The sequence below is a fragment of the Anoplopoma fimbria genome, chromosome 5 (genome assembly GCF_027596085.1).
Source record: "Anoplopoma fimbria isolate UVic2021 breed Golden Eagle Sablefish chromosome 5, Afim_UVic_2022, whole genome shotgun sequence".
Lineage (NCBI taxonomy): Eukaryota > Metazoa > Chordata > Actinopteri > Perciformes > Anoplopomatidae > Anoplopoma > Anoplopoma fimbria.
This window is the reverse complement of record NC_072453.1, coordinates 4,057,351-4,074,309: the sequence shown is the minus strand read 5'-3', so window position 1 is coordinate 4,074,309 and position 16,959 is coordinate 4,057,351. Positions and strand designations below refer to the sequence as shown.

The window sequence follows — 16,959 nt, the reverse complement described above, 5'->3', positions numbered from 1 at the left end:
AGCATGGCTACTATATTGTATTGTGAATTTTTTATTAAATATTGGTGTCCTACCAGCCGAGCTGCTGCGTGGCAGGACGGGTAGTGGGTCTGAGGCCCCGTCCCCTCTGGGGGAGAAGCCGGGCACCGCAGCCGTGGCAGTGCTGATCTCTCGCAGCAGGCTGCTGACCCCCTGAGTCGACTCTTTCCACAGGCTGCCGATGCCCTGCGTGGACTCCTTGAGGAGGTGGGACACCGAGGGCCCCCCCCTTTGCGCCACCCCGCCATTCAGGTCAGTGTTGTCGATGTTGATGGCAAACAGGATGGAGTTCAGACCTGAAGACCGCAGCAGAAAAAGAGAGAGGCGAGGTTTATTACAGATCAGTCTAGTTAAAATCACATCAAGCTACTGAACTTCTGCAAAGTGCTTTGTAAGCTTTTCTGGGCGCACACAGATAGAGTGGGCAACCTGAGATGAACTCAGACTATCTGCCCGTGTATGAACAGAGAGGAAAAGCTCTGGCATAAGATCAGTGGTTTACATTCTTAATATTTTACAGTTTGTGCTCATCAGAGTTTCGCTCATCAATAGTTAAACAGTAAGAGCACAGTCATTACCGCTAATAGGGTTAGGACTTGAATTCCCACCCAATCCAGTCGTGCTAAACAAGTAAAGTGCAAAGGCAGTTAATGTATTTTTACAACAGCTCCGTTTGGGTGAAGCATGTTAAAATTTCAATGAGATTGAAAGTAAGGCTGGAACGCTCATTACACAGTGGAAGACACAATGTTTGGATGGATAAACCGTGGGGACACCAATTTGCTGTTTTTAGATCCTTGCCACTAATGAAGTAAAAAAATACAGCCTGGCGTAATGGTGGCACCAGGGGAATGGATGTGAACCAAAAGGAGTTTCCCTCTGTTTAAGTTTATTGTGAGCCAACTAACATGCTAAAAGCTCACATGCTAAACATACAAACTGGTAAATGTTATCACGCTAACTGAATGCAAGGCTAACACTACCATATCATGCTATGTTAATGCTAATGTCACATTACATGTAAATAATTACTAAAATACTAACTGAACGCATTTTAAAAAACCCAAACATTAGAGCACAGGCCTAACATGACCATATTAGCATGCTATGTTAGCATAACATGCAACACTAACATGTAAGGTGAGTAGCATTTCAAATTACAATAATGCAAATAATTAGCCACAGCCGTAGCATGGCTAAACATTTGACAAACCCCCCCTTCCCTACAACAGTGTGGTGTGTTCTACGCTTAGTCTGAAATGATCTCCAACATTAAAACACAGCCTCACCTGCAGCCATGGTGGGGAGCATACTCGCTCTCTCTTCATCGAGAATAAAGGCCCAGTCTTCATAGTAAGTTCTAGAAAAACAGGGAGGAGATGAGGTTACATATCTTAATCAGGACAAACAGAGGACATGCCAGCTTTACAGAGCCAAACTGTGGAAGTGAATTGATTTTGAAATGTCAGTATAATGCATGAAAAGAGCATGCATGATCCCACTGGTATGCAAAAAAACATGTAAAATTGCAAATATCTCTATTATTGAGTTCACTGAGCTACAGTGAAGGTCAAGAAGGAAGTCATACATTAACCTAACACATATCAACACGCTGACACTGTACTGACCCCAGGCGAACGCGGTCAGCCAGCAGTGTGTGCAGGTAGCGCTCCAGCGAGTGCTCGTTGAGGGCGCAGCGCAGCCAGGCTCGACCGCGGCCCAGCTCGGAGGAGATGTGATGTAGGGAGTAGAACCGCTGGAGCTCATGGCGGTTCAGATGCTCCTTCACATAGAACCAGAAAGTCAACTCTAGTGAGGAGGGGGAGAAAGAGGAAAAAGGGACAAAGAAGGAGAGAATAAGTTCTATCTCAATTCTTGGAAGTTGCACATGAGGTTCAAAAGGTCAACAAAGCAGTGGCAAAAACACTTCGAGAGTAATGAGTCGGCACAAATATCTACACCCTCCTTTCACACAGCTCCATCCTGACCTCCTACCTGTCACCTCTCTATATTTTGCCTTCATCGCAAAACTCGCACAAATGTATTATTTTCTATAAAACAGGGGGAAAAAAATAAAAGACAATACAAGTTATGGGGGCCTTTTTTAATGTCAAGTTTTCTGAGGTGTGATAATTAATAGGAAGTGGAGAGTGTTATATAGTGCATATAATTAGCATATAACCTCAGAACAATGTGTTTAAATTATGGCTGCTATTTCTGGCTTTGTCAGTGGGCCTTGGCTTCATTAGGGAGCTCCAAATCCACGAGTTCAGCCACAGTCCTTTCTTCTAATTGACTGTGAAATGCAGGAAAATGACAAATATGCTAATGGTTGTGGCGTCGTAGCCGTTGCAGAAGCCATGCATTTGTCCTCCATCTGAAATTAATACCCACAAGGTTCTTAAATTTGACACAGTAGAAACAATTTAGTATAATGTAAAACTAATGTCTCAAAGGTTTTCATAAGCTTTGATGGCTGCAAGTAAAACTGAATCTTGAAGCTTTTATTCATACTATTAATTTCCTCGTGGAGATATTATAGAGCAGCGATTCCCAGTCAGGGGTACTTCTGCAGCCAAAAGTGTCATCGTGAAAAGATTGTGGAGAAGCTCAAATACTTTGATAAAATATAAATTACAATTTGATTATAAAGAAAAAGTCTACATATTGAATCATCCATAACACCCCCGAAGCAGACTAAGAGCTGGTGAAATATTGTTAGCAATGAAGCAGACAAGGAAAGTAGAAGAAGTAAAAGTGAATGGCCGCAAAGAAAAGTAAAAAAAAATGAGTATAGTCCTGAAAATAAGACAAAAGTAACAGTAAAAGAGGATGTTTTCCACACTGCATGACCGTATCACTTATTGTATATCATCCATTTGTTTTTATCAAACTCTTCATTACAGCAACACATTAATCATATTATTGTACATTGAGATATATATTCAAACCACGTTGTTCTTTTATGGCTGCACTATTACATCAACTGGCAATATCACAGATGTCATAAGCACTTTTATACCAGCGATCATTTCTCCCTGTAGCTCAGCATGCCATAGGCATCTTTGGGATCTTGACTGGAATTTAAAAACAAAGGTCTGTGGGTTTTGAACAATTCTTTAGCACACAACATGCATTTCTAATGACAGAATGTACGTTTTGGTAGTGCAGGCTGAGACAGAGAGAGAGGCACAGGTTTAAAGACAGGCAGCTGAGCACAACAGAGAGAGGAAAGCAGGGGAGCAGAGACCTTCCTGTGAATGACATTCTGAACTGTAGCCTAATTATCAGGTCTCACAGACAGATTGTGTGTGTGTGTGTGTGTGTGTGTGTGTGTGTGTGTGTGTGTGTGTGTGTGTGTGTGTGTGTGTGTGTGTGTGTGTGTGTGTGTGTGTGTGTGTGTGTGTGTGTGTGTGTGTGTGTGTGTGTGTGTGTGTGTGTGTTCATCCTGCAGCTCTGAGCTTCCCACTGACACACCTGCGTCCGCCATGACTTCCAAAATAAAAGCCGAGCTACCCTGTAGCAAGGTTAGCATTCTCAGCTTCGCTTTTTCCGAGGTGAAGCCTGGCGGTTAAGGTTAAGTGGCTGCCTTGATTTTCAACTTTAGACCCGAGTGTAACAGACCATGCAGCCAGTTAAGTATCCCACCTGCTTCAGTCTTGCTGTTGAAGCCCGCGGCCTGCTTGAGAGCGGCGGCGGTGAGAGCCAGACCTCGGCTCTTCCTCAGGCCATGCTGCAGCACCGCTTCAAACTGGGCACACAGGCAGATCACCCTGCAGAGACAAGGAGAAGTTACTGGACTATGTGCAGCCCCCATGAGTGGTTTTATGCCACTTGAATTCATGGCTGTTCTTTAAACTCCATTAGAAGTACTATTATCTGTAGTTTCAGATGGAAAGATGGAAGACCGCCACTAAGTCAGAAACAGTCCACACTCATGTGATATGTATATGAATGTATCCATCATACAGTCATTTTAAATGCCACAAAGGGTTCCTTTGTCCGCAAGGCAGAAATTGTATTTTATATTTCAAAAACTGTAGCTACAACCTCAAAATTAGATCGGAGCAGCACAGGATATGAAACTTTGATCAAATATTTCTCTCCGAAAGTATTGAGCTCTAATGAAAGACGGTTGGTACATCATTTTTTATACACTTGTCCTTTTCGTCATAAAAACCCTCTTATTGATGTGAAGGAAAATATTCTCTGAAACCAAAAAAATCAGTTCATTGTAGTTAATCAAATTGGTTTTCTTTTTGCCAGAGTGCTGTACAGAAGTAGCTGAATGTAAGATGCTGGAGCCTAAAGCACCGCAGCATCAAGTGACCTGGAACTGCACACGTAAACCAAACAGCCTCTTGGGTGCTGAATAAACACAGATACAATGGAAGAATGCCTCTGCAACAGGCAGCTTCTCTTACCTGCTGTCTGAGTCTGTGGCAATCTCCTTTCTTCCTCCAAAGCGGATTTGGCACTGGAAAGATATGAAGGGAATGATAATAGCTGCATATGAGATAAATACTTCTTTCTTCAGTGTTTGACTGCTGGGTTCAAACTATGCTCCAAGACACAGTGGGCACATTTGAACATTTGAAGGGCCTAAATCGTTGAAGTAGTAGCAATAGAATTGAAAGTATTTTTCTGATAAACAGTGCTGATATATGTGCCCTTCATTTACGAGAACCTGGTAAGTTTGGAGTGAAGTTTGCATTTTAACATCACGAGGAGCTTCTATAAGGAAACATATACAGGCTGTTCATTGAAACCTTTTAAATCTTTCAGCATTTCCTTTCAAAACCTCAATTAGAATATAGCAGTCCATACATCATATATATATACACACAATAGACCAGGCTAGCCCTGATCCTGTACATGCAGTCCCCACTGTCTTTGTCCCTCTATTTATGGGAAAGAACATGACATCAAACCACACAATGGCAAAAAACTAAAATCTTTTTTTCTCTTTGAAACCACTCAAACACTAGTCTTAATTTTTGTCATAAGTCTGCTCAACATATTTGCACTTTATTCCAAAGAAGATCGGCTCGTAATAAACATTTTTCAACAGTGCTCAGTTTGACTTCCTCCAGTGTGTTTTGGTTTAACAGTAGATGAAGGAACCAAAAGGTACACTGACACCATAAACCAATGGGGAATTACTTCCTTGTTTTGGTTAAAGGCATTCATCCTAACACTTTTAAAGAGAAGTGATTTCTTGACTGTGCACAAGCCAGAGCAGATTTTGAAATAAAGTTTGGTACAATGTCGTCGCCCACGTAAAGGACGGACAGATAAAAGGTGACTCACCTGTTTGACAGCATCCAGCAGCCTCTCCAGGAGGTGCTGTCTCTTGGTATCACTCTGCTGAGTGCCTGCAGAGGTAAACAAGACAAATTAATGAAATGACCCAAAATTAGTTTGATGATGGTTTAAGCCAGGTAATCAATTACCCAGTCATTGCTTGTTCCTGTAATAAATATGAATGGTGAAGAGGAGAGGAAGGAAACAAACTGCTGAAGAAAAATCATGGCCATCGCAGTGAGTATAAAAACACAGTTTGAATGTAATGGAAAAAAAGTTTTTATGATTAACTAAAGCATGAAAAAAAACCTGTATTCCTACCCAGCAAACAAACAAACACACAAAATCAATATATCAAGAACTTTCAGTATGTCTGCAACATTCAGCAGTAAGTTAATTCTGAGGAAACTATACTTTTGGTATGAAGAATTAAAGGCACCCTGTGGTTATTCTGACTATTAGAGCAATATTTTTATGAGTGGATCACAAGACTCCACAGGGCACCATTAATAATCACTTATTGTTATTGCTCTACATGCCTTTAAACTACTTCAGTTACTGTTTTGATTTATTCATGTTCTTTTTACATTGATTTTGTCCAGAGACTACAAATTAAATTTAGCCTTCTGGCTAACTTTTCCCAAAAAGTTCATCCACTGAGTAAAGTAAAAGTAAAGTAAAAGTAGCGATATGGCATGGGGCACTGAATTTGATGGAATAACTGTTTATCAGACAACAAATGAGAAAAAAAGAACATCTCTGCTGAAAGACAACTTTGTCGGGAAGAGAGCAGGCGACCAGCTCTGTAGAAGGACCGTGGCAGCGTTAGCAACTCAAGTTCAACCAGCGCAAACTCTACCGCCTCCGTCTCCGGAGAGGCCGTCTGCTCTCCACCCGGCTGTAGTCTCTATCGGCATGGAGCAGGAGCCCAGCACTGCAGACCACCAGCCCAGTGTCCTGCTCATTCTCTGTAACCAACGTAACGTAAGCATGATAAGATGTTGGGGTTAGCAAGCTAACGTTGGCTAGCTAGCTAGCCAGCCAGCCAGCCGCTAAATGAGCTGTGCTGTTAAAGTAATGCTACAGAGTGGTAACCTCAAAACTGACACTGTGGGGAGAGGAGAGGAGATGCTTCTGCCTAGAGGGCATTCATATTATTTTCGTTCATGACTATTCAGATCTGGCATTGGCACAGATTAGGGCTGATTTTAAACTGTAGATGGCGTTTTGAGCCATTTTTAACCATGAAATGCCTATTTTTATAAATTTGGTAAGGTTGTCAATTTTAACACGAGCATTGATGTGTTTAATAGAAGTATCGTGATATCATTTAATGTATAGCTTTAAAACACATTTAAATGTGCAGTTACTCTTTAATGTGCGCTGTCCCTAATAAACAAATCAATGTGGCTGCTATAGTATGTATCTTTCTATTTTTGTTACAATATTTGCACAGAACCCTTATATAATGAGTTTGATTCACAGCTACAACTAAAGCTACAATTGTGAGGTTAATTGCTTAAACAGTGTACAGAAAATTAAAATGAAACAATTTCGATAATTTATTTTGAGTCATTTTTTAAGCAAAACTCAACCATTCTCTGGATCCAGCTTCTCCAACATGAAGATGTGCTGCTTTTCTCTGGAACATATAATATTAAATTGAATCTCATGGGTTTTGGAGCATGGGTCAGATAAAACAAGACATCTGAAGGCATCACTTTAGCCTCTGAGGACACAGCAGTGGACATTTTTCACAATTTTCTAACTTTCTATTGACGTAACAAACTATTTTAAAAATCATTCTAGTAATCGCAAAGACACCATTTGATATTTGTATGTGTATTGTCCCATAACTTCTATGATTCACATTTACATTGTTATATATTGTTAGAAATATTAACCAGAGTTTTCCAGTTCCACCACAATATTCTAGCTGCTGGCCCAGCTCTCGGCCCAGTGCTAAAGAGCACCTCAGCAGTTGCAGAGTGATGGAAGCTGGATCAGTCACTTTTCCTCCACCCACACGTTTACATGGCAGTCAGACTTGCAACTTGTCATGCCCACACTTCTACAACTTCAAGACTAAATACAGCCTCACTTAACAAGTTAACAGTTCACTTCAAAACAAGAACTGTCAAGTGTTCCCAAGGTTGTTCTTAGTGAACATGAACAGCATGTGGTTCAGTGGTGGTGCATTGGACTGAACTTAAAGAGCCTTCATACAAACTTTAGAGCCTTTAAGTAGTGTTTTTACTTTCTCTTTCAATTCACACAGTTCAGACAGACCAGAAAGGCCATTCTGTGGCTAAAGCGCCGTTAACAAGTCAGCAGAAATCAAACCTACAGCCTGAACACAGAGGGAACAACTCACTATGCCTCCTCTTGCATGCATGATGTGCTTTAGTGGCAGAGTGAATAACAAAAGGCAATGACACAACAGAACTCACCGTTCATCCTGACAGCCAAGTTTAACAGTCCATCACCGTTGTGGTAGCTGTGAATTATAGGACCAGAGGCGAGCGATGCACCGGGGCCATGCTTCCTCCGCGGCCGAGCCGGACCCACCCAACCGCGGCGTGAGGACTGATGCTCACACGGTGTGAGGAGAGGCCTGCCGGGGAGCCGCTGGGGCTGTGAGTCTACCACAGGCTGACATGTAAGAGTTGTTCAAAGCCTAACGAGCAGCTTCCACAGCCACGACACAACCCGTTTAACATGTGCGGCTCGGTTAGGAGAGGAAAGAGATGTTTTCAGTTAGGGACGTGTGCCACTGCAAAGAAGAGGAAGCGGAGGACTGACTGAGCCGTGTCAAGGTCACATGACAAAACACAACGCTGTCATATGATAGGAAAGGCCTGGCGGGAGTTGTAGTCTTTTTGTCGAAGTGTCGAACTACAAGAGTAACTTTTTTAGATAGGTTGTTTAGATATTCTAGAAAAATAACAATAAATGTCTGTGTATTTCTTGTAATATGCTCAGGTTGAAGCAACATTAACTCGTCTTAGACTCCTTTTATATATATATATATATATATATATATATATATATATATATATATATATAAAGAAAATGATAAGTATTTTTTTTATTTAGTGGTTAAGTGCTTACAATCGTTCTCGTCAAGTTCACTGTCCTGAAGGATACTTCACTTAGCTCTGTACATCCAGCTATAAATGGATCTGTTTCACTAGTTTCCCTCATTTTATGCTATAAATCTGCATGTATTCATATGTATACATATATATATATATATATATATATATATATATATATATATATATATATATATATATATATATATATATATATATGAATCTACAGTATGTGTATGAATGATGAGTTTTAATGGTTAGAATTTTGGAGTAATCTGTTTTTTGTATCAAGATCTCTAAACCATGAAACGTCCAGCTAATGCAGTAACAGTGAGTGGGTCTAACCCAAAGGAGACTTTACTTTGAAAAAAGAGAGCATTTAAGGACAATTTGGGATTAGATGGATGTCATATATGAAATAGCTTACTGAATACAATGTGATGATATGCAATCAAAGCCTGAGAACTGCTTGAGAATATGCAATTGAATGAAAATCTGAGAATTAAACAGTCAAAACTCATGATGGTTTCAGCACAATCACAGGTCACAAGCAGCTATAATGTTTCTGGTGTGTGACTCAAAGAGAATTCTGGTTGCAACAATTTCACCATGAAACTTGAAATTTATACTTTCAGAATGTATCTTTTTATCCTGCTGCATAATACTGTATGTTGAAGCATCCTGACTGGGACACTTCTCCTAAAACTGAATGAATCGCTCACACCTTGTCTGGCTGTAAGGTGTTGATTCCAGGCTGTAAGCATTCCTATAATATATTACATAGAGATACTATAGGCTACTAATAACACAGGAAAGCACTATTAGTATGAACACTAACACAAATACGTGGTCAGCCATTTCAGATAAGCAGGGGCTGGACTTTGCAGCATGCAAGTTTATTGAATGATCATAGGTCATGATTATACTGATTAAATAAATGAAAGAATAAACATGATTAATGACATCAATAAATAAGTGATTATATTTAATCTAATCATAAACCATAAAATCATTATATTGTTAAATTTAAAATGTTAAAAATAAAAATAAGAATACAGACAACTTCAATCTACTGAAATAAATACATATGTTCATTACTACAAAACTGCATTACCATTATATTATTTTGCTTCAATATATTCTGAGTATGTATTAATTTCCTTCTATTTCTTTCCTGGAGTATTTATTTCAGGATGCTTCTTGCCCATCAATCAACCTCTGAACCTCTCAGGCTCAAGATGAATTGTAATCACTGACGATTCAGACTTTTTTAATCTAGCGCCATCATCAGGTTAAACTTCAATTTGTCCAATACTTTGGTTTATAAAAAATACATTGAAAACTCAGAAAGAGCCTCTGAGCCTGCAAATCAACTGAAAACCAGCAGATTAGAGAACACCCATTACGTTACAGTCTGTGTGACATTTATTTTCCTTCCATACCACTAAATCAGACGAAACTGAGTTATGGATATCACATGACTCGATCAGTGGTAATCAGATGACCTGAGAATCATCACAGTCCTCTTCAATCTGTACTCTGATCACTTTGGTTTTATCTAATCTAAGGCTTTAGTATCTGTGCATCAAACATACGTAAGTGTGTGTGTGTTGGAGTTTTATTAGAGAATTGCAAAGATGAGATATTGTCAGACCAGAGCGGAAAGAGACTGTCTGAGATGTAGATAACTCTAGATAACTTAAGATTCTTTCCTTTACGTGGATGCATACATACAGTATATTTTGTACATGGAGATTATACTCCAGGAAGCTGAAGATGGCTGTGAAACAGTTAATTAAATAAATAAAAAGAAGGAAGAATTGAAATAATCTGACTATTTACAGCTTTTTTGGTTTGGTAGTCATATATTTCTCAGGAAGGAAGCATTGCCAAAGCCCCAAACAGCAACATGATTCATCAATAATAAATGCAAGCCATTCACTGTCCAATATTCAGCTGCACTGAAAATACAGTTCAATTCAATAACAATTCAGACTTAAAACCTCCAGGGACCTTTCAGTTCAGTTGGAGACGGATGGATTAGTGAACTGAACTGTCCTTCCAATCTTAGAATGGGGGAGATTATAGATTCAATTTACAACGAGATATAAAAATAAAAAACAAATAAATTGCATGACTAATCCTTCTGGCTCGTTTGGTTTATATCCAATGGTGTCCTTGTTAAAAAAAAAAGGCAGCTATAAATATTCTGCTCACACAATCAGCTTCATCAAAATAAGTCCCTTATTTTTCTATTAACATCCCTACTCTGTAATATCTGTGAATCAACCAAACATGATTGACAGCAAAATAGTGACTGATGAGAATGCCGTGGTTTCTGAATCAATTTTTTTTGCAACACTGTGTTATAGTGTTCAAAGTTTACAATCTTATCAGCTAGATAAGAGCATGTGGATGTCATCTTGACAAGACCTCAGTGTTGCCTAATCATTACATGATAGCAGTGCAAACACAAAATCCCTTTCAACAGAATAAACTGAGGAGGAAAGAAAACAAACATAAAGATTCAAGTTCAGCGTGTTATTTACAGTCTGTAATGGGTTAATTCATATTGACAGTGTCTCTCTCACAAGTTCTTTAGAGGAGCAGGCGAAGGTGGTGTCGTAGATAGTGGAGAGCGACTCCTCCGTGCCGGGGTTTGAAGGCCTGCTGTTGCCGTTCTTTCTGAAAGAGTTCCTGATCCTGCTGGAGAGGCGGTCGGACACGCGCCTCACCGCCCGGCTGAGTCCACGGTTCTTCAGCTTGATCAGGCCCACGTCGTCCTCCAGCTCCTCGGGTGGCACGTCAATGTTCCCCGAGTACCAGAACACCCACCAGATCAGGCTGAGGAAGATGATGATAGCCCCCGCGTAGATGAACAAATCGTGGATGACCAGTCCTCCAAACACCCCCACCATCATGATGAAGACACCCAATATGTCATGGGCCACTGCGAACCAGAACGAGCACTTGCAGCGCCCGACTCCTCCGTACCTTATCTCCATGACTGGCTCTACCTGTACAGATGTTGACATGGTGGAAGCAGAGGTCCTCCAAAACAGAAACAGTCTTTTCCCAGAGTTAGTCCAGATGTGTATCTGCTGGACAGCTGAAGTGTAATCCTCATTGACTCACGGACAATCCTGCAGTGGTCAAAGTACAATTTACGCAAGCGGTTATCAGCAAACACCACACCGGCTTTGTGAAATGTATTGGATGTTTCAAAGGAAACAGTTGCATCATCACAGACAAAAAATAGCATGTCCACTTTCACATTGTAGAGTCACTTCTATTCAAGCCGCCTGGCTGTACCGTTTCCTCCTCTGCTTCTCTTTCAGTACGGGGATCCACACCAGCCCCATCACAACAAACATCAGCCCTATGGAGAGGCAGGCCGAGGCAACGGAGCGGGCCGCCTCAGTCACCCCAAGTGACTGGAGCAGGAAGAGGAGTCCGCCCACAGCAGACATCAGAGATCCCATCACCATCACAATGATGGGTTTGTGGAGGTGGGCCCAGCCCGGGGCCGCTGCAGCGCCTGTGTGAGGCTCTGGACACAGGCCCCGACTCCCAGAGTCATCTGGAAATGAAGTTTCTCCAATTGCTTCCATGGTTGCTTCACAGAACAATGCCCCTGTTGCCGCTTTGTTTCTCCCCTCTGAGAACCTTTAACACATGAATAATGGAAACACCAGCCGCTGATCATCCATACCATCCCTTGAGCTTGTCCTGTCTGCTCAGCCCGTCCCTGTTGAAATCAATGCAGCCACCTCCCAACAGTCACACGAAGGAGCTTCATCGTCTGTATGATCAACAGGAGAGTGTTCGAATGATGCATCTCTCGTTCTCCTGCCCAGTAGCCCGTGAACACTGTAATTCCAGATGGCCCACACAGCAGAGGGAGGGCTTGGATGAACAGAGAGACTCAACCCACCTGTTGACAACGATATCACCACTGATTGGCTGGCCACTAAGTGACTCTCTTGTTGTGTTTTACATCCAAAACACAAATTCCATCTGTAGAAGTGTAGGGAAATTCACATTTCAGTGTCTCAGACCAGCTTGCTTGTAGAATGTACTTTCGGCATTTTCAGTAAATGTTGTGAAGACGCAAAGCCTCATGGGGGATGTAGTTGTGCTCACAAAGCATTATGGCAGGTGAGGGGCAGCTGAACAAGCCCAGGTATAAGGCCATGAACAAAAGGGATGTCATTTGATATGACTAGCAGATTTACATGCACAGCTCCGATAGCTAAATTCACCGTGAGCAAACAGGTCTCAAGGATACTGCACTACAGATGTTTAAGGACACAAAAGGTGTGAAAACAGATTCTGTTTACAAAGTGTATGAAACCATACAGTGTTATGTACATGCAGATGGTTTTGAGCTTGAAATGAGGCAATGCTGATTTGAAACCATGTGTTTAAAAAAAAAAAAAAGCCTCATAATTATTATATCAATGTTCCGCTAGTTATTCTACAATGTTCTCGATGTGTTTACTCCCATTCTGAGAAACACATTCTTGGAGGATTTAATCACACTGGGTGTTACTTTAACTTTGCTAGAATCAATGAGGATCAATCTCTACTCTCATTCTGACATGGATTAGTTTTCCTGAGGAATGTCTGACAGGTTAAACAAAGAGTAAATGCTTAAAAGGTATGGAAAGTATATTTCCTTTTGTCAAGTCAAGAATAATGGCAAATTTTCCTGAAATATTGTAATGTCCCATTCAAAAAATAGTAATCAAAATAGTTAATTATACATGACTCATCAGGTCAAGCCACCAAAATAATTTTTAGTTGTTTTTTCCCCATAGACATTTTGACATAGCAGGAATACCACAGAAGTAATTAATAATGGTAATAATGGAGTAACTCATTCAAGTTTTACTAGTTTCGGGACCCTGTCCGTATGTATGATGCCTGATTGAAACAATTAAATAAAAACAAAGCCTTGATTTATCATATTAGTTCGACCTGTGCTTTTCCTGCTCTTATAAACGTTTCTGCTTTGACGAAGGCCTTTTGTTAAAAAACATTTAGAAAACACAAAATAGCCATGGATTGTTTCAGATAACAAAGTTTATTATCTGCTTCATCCAAGCAAAAAAAAACAGACAAAACAGACTTAATATAATGTTCATTATGTGAACGAGCTGGTCCTGTGTAAAACGTCCTTGTAGAGCGGGTAAAATGTGCAAAGGTGCTCTTTTGAAACTCATTTCACTTTAGGCACTTTTCTTTTCCCTTTGGAGTCAGTCTTGCCGGCCCTCTTCTGTTTGTTTGGTGATTTTTTTGCCTTCTTCGTTACGGCGGGTTTGGGAGCCTTCTCCAGCTGCTTCTTATTAGATGCAATCTAGAAAGAAAGAAAGGCGATGAGGGTCTGCAGTCCACTCAATTACGACACAACACTGCCTCAGTCAGCTTAATAATATCATTAGTTTAAATATTAAGACTAGCAGCTGTGAGTAGCACTGACCTCCAGTTTAGGCTTTTTGCTAGGTGTTGCTATGGGAACCAGCTTTGGGATTTCTTCCTCCTTTCCCTCTCCAGTTTTATCTGTTTGCTTTATGTCCTCTGTCTTGTTCTCTTTCGCCTTCTTTCTGGCCGCAGCTTTCTGAAATTCACAAACATATGAGCCGCTTATTTTTTACATTTCTTTAAATGAAGCTCGGACACAAGATGAACATGTACGTATGAACTCACCTCTTTCTTAAGAGCCTGAGCTTGTTCTTCTGCCTTATCCAGCACAGTGAGGTGGTCCAGGTCTGAGGTGTAGACTGGCAGGGCCACTGATGTTTGACTCTTTATATGGATGAGCTTCATTACGGGTCCTTTCTGTAAATAGCAATGCAAATATAATACATACTTGGGAAAGGGAGCGGGATAAAACAACGTAGTATGAAGGTTTATGTATTTGTAATTTTTAAACAGAGGGTTGCACAATAAAATATAAGTTGTGGACCATTCACGCTACACATACATGGAACATAAATACAAATATATAATATAATAAGACAATATATACAGTTACTTATACACACATTCTTACATAGACATTTGCATTGAGAGACTTTGAACTGGAAGCTTTCCAGGGAACTTGGTCCATTAATGACCTTTGGCTAAACCAACCCCAACGAAAACAGGAGCCTTTGAATTCTCTTGGCAGTCAGACTCACCGTGCGTAGTTTTGCCGCCACCGTTTGGATCGCAGCCTCGATGTTTTCTGTCACCTCGTCTGCTGTCATGCCGGCGTGGGCAACACGTGCCATGCTAAGATAAGGCCATTCAAGTAAGAAAACGCAGGGTTACGCTGTGAAACTCTAAGGTGAAGCTGTAAACAGCACCAATACAAGTAGTATAAATGCGGGTATTACTGTATTTCACGTGAACATAATAACATATTGTGTGTCAAAGTTGTAGAGACGGGCTCCAAAGGGAGAGGAGGTCCATCTGGATTCACATTGAATCTCTTTGGCACCAGCAATTGCCCATATCAAACACTTCACAGGATCGACTGGGTTGCTTTGAGGTGCTATACATACATAAAAGCATTATGTGAAACTCAAATTGTTTTGTTTGCCATCTTGTCACACTAAAAGAAAATGTGTTTTCGTAAAGCTGAAAAAGGTTTGGTTTCACAGATAGCTGAATAAAGCAGTTTTAAATATTATAAGGGAACACAAAAAGCAGTAGTGCAAATCTCACCAGCAGCAGCCCTTGTTGGTAACCTTCAAGTTGGTGCCCTGGATGACTTTATGGATGTCTCTTGCCAGATTTTTGCTCTGCAGGTTCACAGACAGCGGCTCCCTGGAAACAACAGAAATGGTGTAAGAATCTGTCTACAGCAGCCTAAGAATAGTAACTAACATTTAACGACTGAGACAGTGCCTCGCGGAGGAAAGCAGTCCCACCGACACCTGAATGTGACATTTAAATGGGATGCTCTTAAATATTAGATCAACACCTATTAGACATGTTTGCTGTGCTATTGTATTGAACATGTCAAGGGATAGAGGGTGAAATTCTGACAGCATGAAAAAAAAAAAAAAAGAAGGTCTTACCTTTTTCTCTCGTAGAAATGTTTTCCGAGGTGGGATGACAGCAAGCGGCGGATGCGGTCGTCAGAAAGGAACATGTCAAAGTTCCCCAACAGACGGCGCTTGGCTTCATGCGGTTTGTACTCCGTCCTCAGGACCTTGTACGGGATGATCTGTTCCAGATACAGGGACACATCATGATTGATATTAATATTAATACCAATACCAATACATTTTATTTATATAGCGCTTTGAAAAAGGCACTCAAAGGGACTTTACATAGTAAAGACAGAAACAACAAAAGAAATAATGTAAACAAGGCGCAGAGATTATAACAAAAAACATGCATAACTAGCATCAAAGGTCTTATTTATGAAAGAATGCCATCAATAGGAGGTCTTAATGTAGACCAATATCCTACACGCTAGTGTTTTTAAGATATCATTTATTGTACATTTATCCATGCTTAGTAACGTGTTTGTCTGCAGCTCTTCATGCAATAATGATAAAATCATCAGTTGCAGTGCAACCATAAGGTCTCTTAACTGGCAGGTAACGTTACCTCAGAGATGTTTTTCACTCCCTTCTCCTGCAGCAGCTTCTTGTAAAACCTCTGGGTCTGCTCTGATGTCATGTTGGGCTCATCTCTGGTGAAGAGGCAAACCTCGTCTGTGTCAGGCCGCTGGCCATGGGGCAAGGGACTGAGGGTGGAATGAGACGTCAACATCAACGAAATCGGTTCAGATGATTGCAAATATCTGCTGCAGTAGAACTACAGGTCGGCCATGACGCCAGTGGACTCACATGCGGATGGTCTGTGGCTTTTTGGGGATCTTCCAGAGGGTGAAAAGCAGGCTGATCTGTCGAGTCTCGTCCAGGAACAAGGAGTCGCCGGTGGACTTGGTTTTCAGAAAAGCCTGTAATGCCTGAACGGCTTTTTTCACCTGGCAGAGACATTCACGCTAGAGTTATACAATACTTCAAGACACCACCGACAAAACTTTGGTTTTCTTCCAGAGTTCTGAGGATGCAGGCTCGTTGCTGTGCCACTGTGAATTAGCTTCGTTGCTAAACATTTTAGCATTTTAGCTGATACTAGCTAGCTTATAGTGGCTGTAGTTTCATAACATTGTCATTTATCACACACATGTAAACTTCTATCAACCGACATGATATTTATAAAGAGTTTAAACTTCATTACAGCATAAAAACAGTTTTTACCTGTGCCCTGTCTAACGCAACTTCCACTCCGTCGGCCATGCTGTCTGCTTCACGTGTGAATCCTGTGCGCATGCGCAATGTGTATTCTCTACGTCACACAATACTAAAAAAAACTTTATTTGTACGAGAGCTCTGGACACAGAAGGAAGAAAAGTTGCCTCGTTACAAAATGTCTTTCAATTTAAGTTAAAAATGATGTATACAGATATTGCAGTCTTAGTATTTAAGTACATGCACTGAACCGAAATGTTTTATATAATGCTAAAATAAATTACTAA

General features: G+C 40.7%; 3 protein-coding genes and 1 non-coding gene across 4 annotated transcripts in view; all 4 read right to left on the bottom strand.

The window, feature by feature from the left end:
* The window catches only part of snx29 (sorting nexin 29), a 133,650-nt gene extending 125,526 nt beyond the window's left edge, over nt 1–8,124 (bottom strand). The window contains exons 1-7 of the mRNA XM_054599218.1: nt 7,773–8,124; nt 5,329–5,393; nt 4,443–4,495; nt 3,667–3,791; nt 1,647–1,827; nt 1,308–1,378; nt 54–314 (exon numbers count right to left, since the gene is read on the bottom strand). Coding sequence (XP_054455193.1) covers nt 54–314; nt 1,308–1,378; nt 1,647–1,827; nt 3,667–3,791; nt 4,443–4,495; nt 5,329–5,393; nt 7,773–7,779 — 763 coding nt within the window. The 5' untranslated portion in view covers nt 7,780–8,124. The remainder of the gene's footprint in view (nt 1–53; nt 315–1,307; nt 1,379–1,646; nt 1,828–3,666; nt 3,792–4,442; nt 4,496–5,328; nt 5,394–7,772) is intronic.
* A 1,303-nt stretch (nt 8,125–9,427) lies between these two features.
* Nucleotides 9,428–13,354, bottom strand: LOC129091431 (transmembrane protein 238-like). Its single transcript, XM_054599042.1, has one exon. The coding sequence runs from the start codon at nt 11,450–11,452 to the stop codon at nt 10,985–10,987; it is 468 nt and encodes a 155-aa protein (XP_054455017.1). The 5' UTR covers nt 11,453–13,354; the 3' UTR covers nt 9,428–10,984.
* A 130-nt stretch (nt 13,355–13,484) lies between these two features.
* rsl1d1 (ribosomal L1 domain containing 1) lies at nt 13,485–16,787 on the bottom strand. Its single transcript, XM_054599087.1, has 9 exons — nt 16,682–16,787; nt 16,265–16,404; nt 16,023–16,161; nt 15,485–15,633; nt 15,129–15,230; nt 14,600–14,693; nt 14,127–14,258; nt 13,900–14,037; nt 13,485–13,776 (listed from the first exon to the last, which is right to left on the bottom strand). The coding sequence occupies exons 1-9, from the start codon at nt 16,751–16,753 to the stop codon at nt 13,639–13,641; spliced, it is 1,104 nt and encodes a 367-aa protein (XP_054455062.1). The 5' UTR covers nt 16,754–16,787; the 3' UTR covers nt 13,485–13,638.
* On the bottom strand, nt 14,825–14,956 carry LOC129091865 (small nucleolar RNA SNORA55). Its single transcript, XR_008531243.1, has one exon. It is a non-coding gene; the product is annotated as a small nucleolar RNA SNORA55 (small nucleolar RNA).
* Nucleotides 16,788–16,959: the final 172 nt, after the last annotated feature.

Excerpts from the sequence above, each read along its gene's own strand:
- LOC129091431 (XM_054599042.1), bottom strand. The coding sequence starts at position 11,452 with ATGTCAACATCTGTACAGGTAGAGCCAGTCATGGAGATAAGGTACGGA.
- rsl1d1 (XM_054599087.1), bottom strand. The coding sequence starts at position 16,753 with ATGCGCACAGGATTCACACGTGAAGCAGACAGCATGGCCGACGGAGTG. Across the intron at positions 14,694-15,128 it reads ACCAACAAGGGCTGCTGCTG|CATGGCACGTGTTGCCCACG; the intron begins GTGAGATTTGCA and ends GCCTTATCTTAG. Across the intron at positions 14,038-14,126 it reads CTCAGGCTCTTAAGAAAGAG|AAAGCTGCGGCCAGAAAGAA; the intron begins GTGAGTTCATAC and ends TGTGAATTTCAG.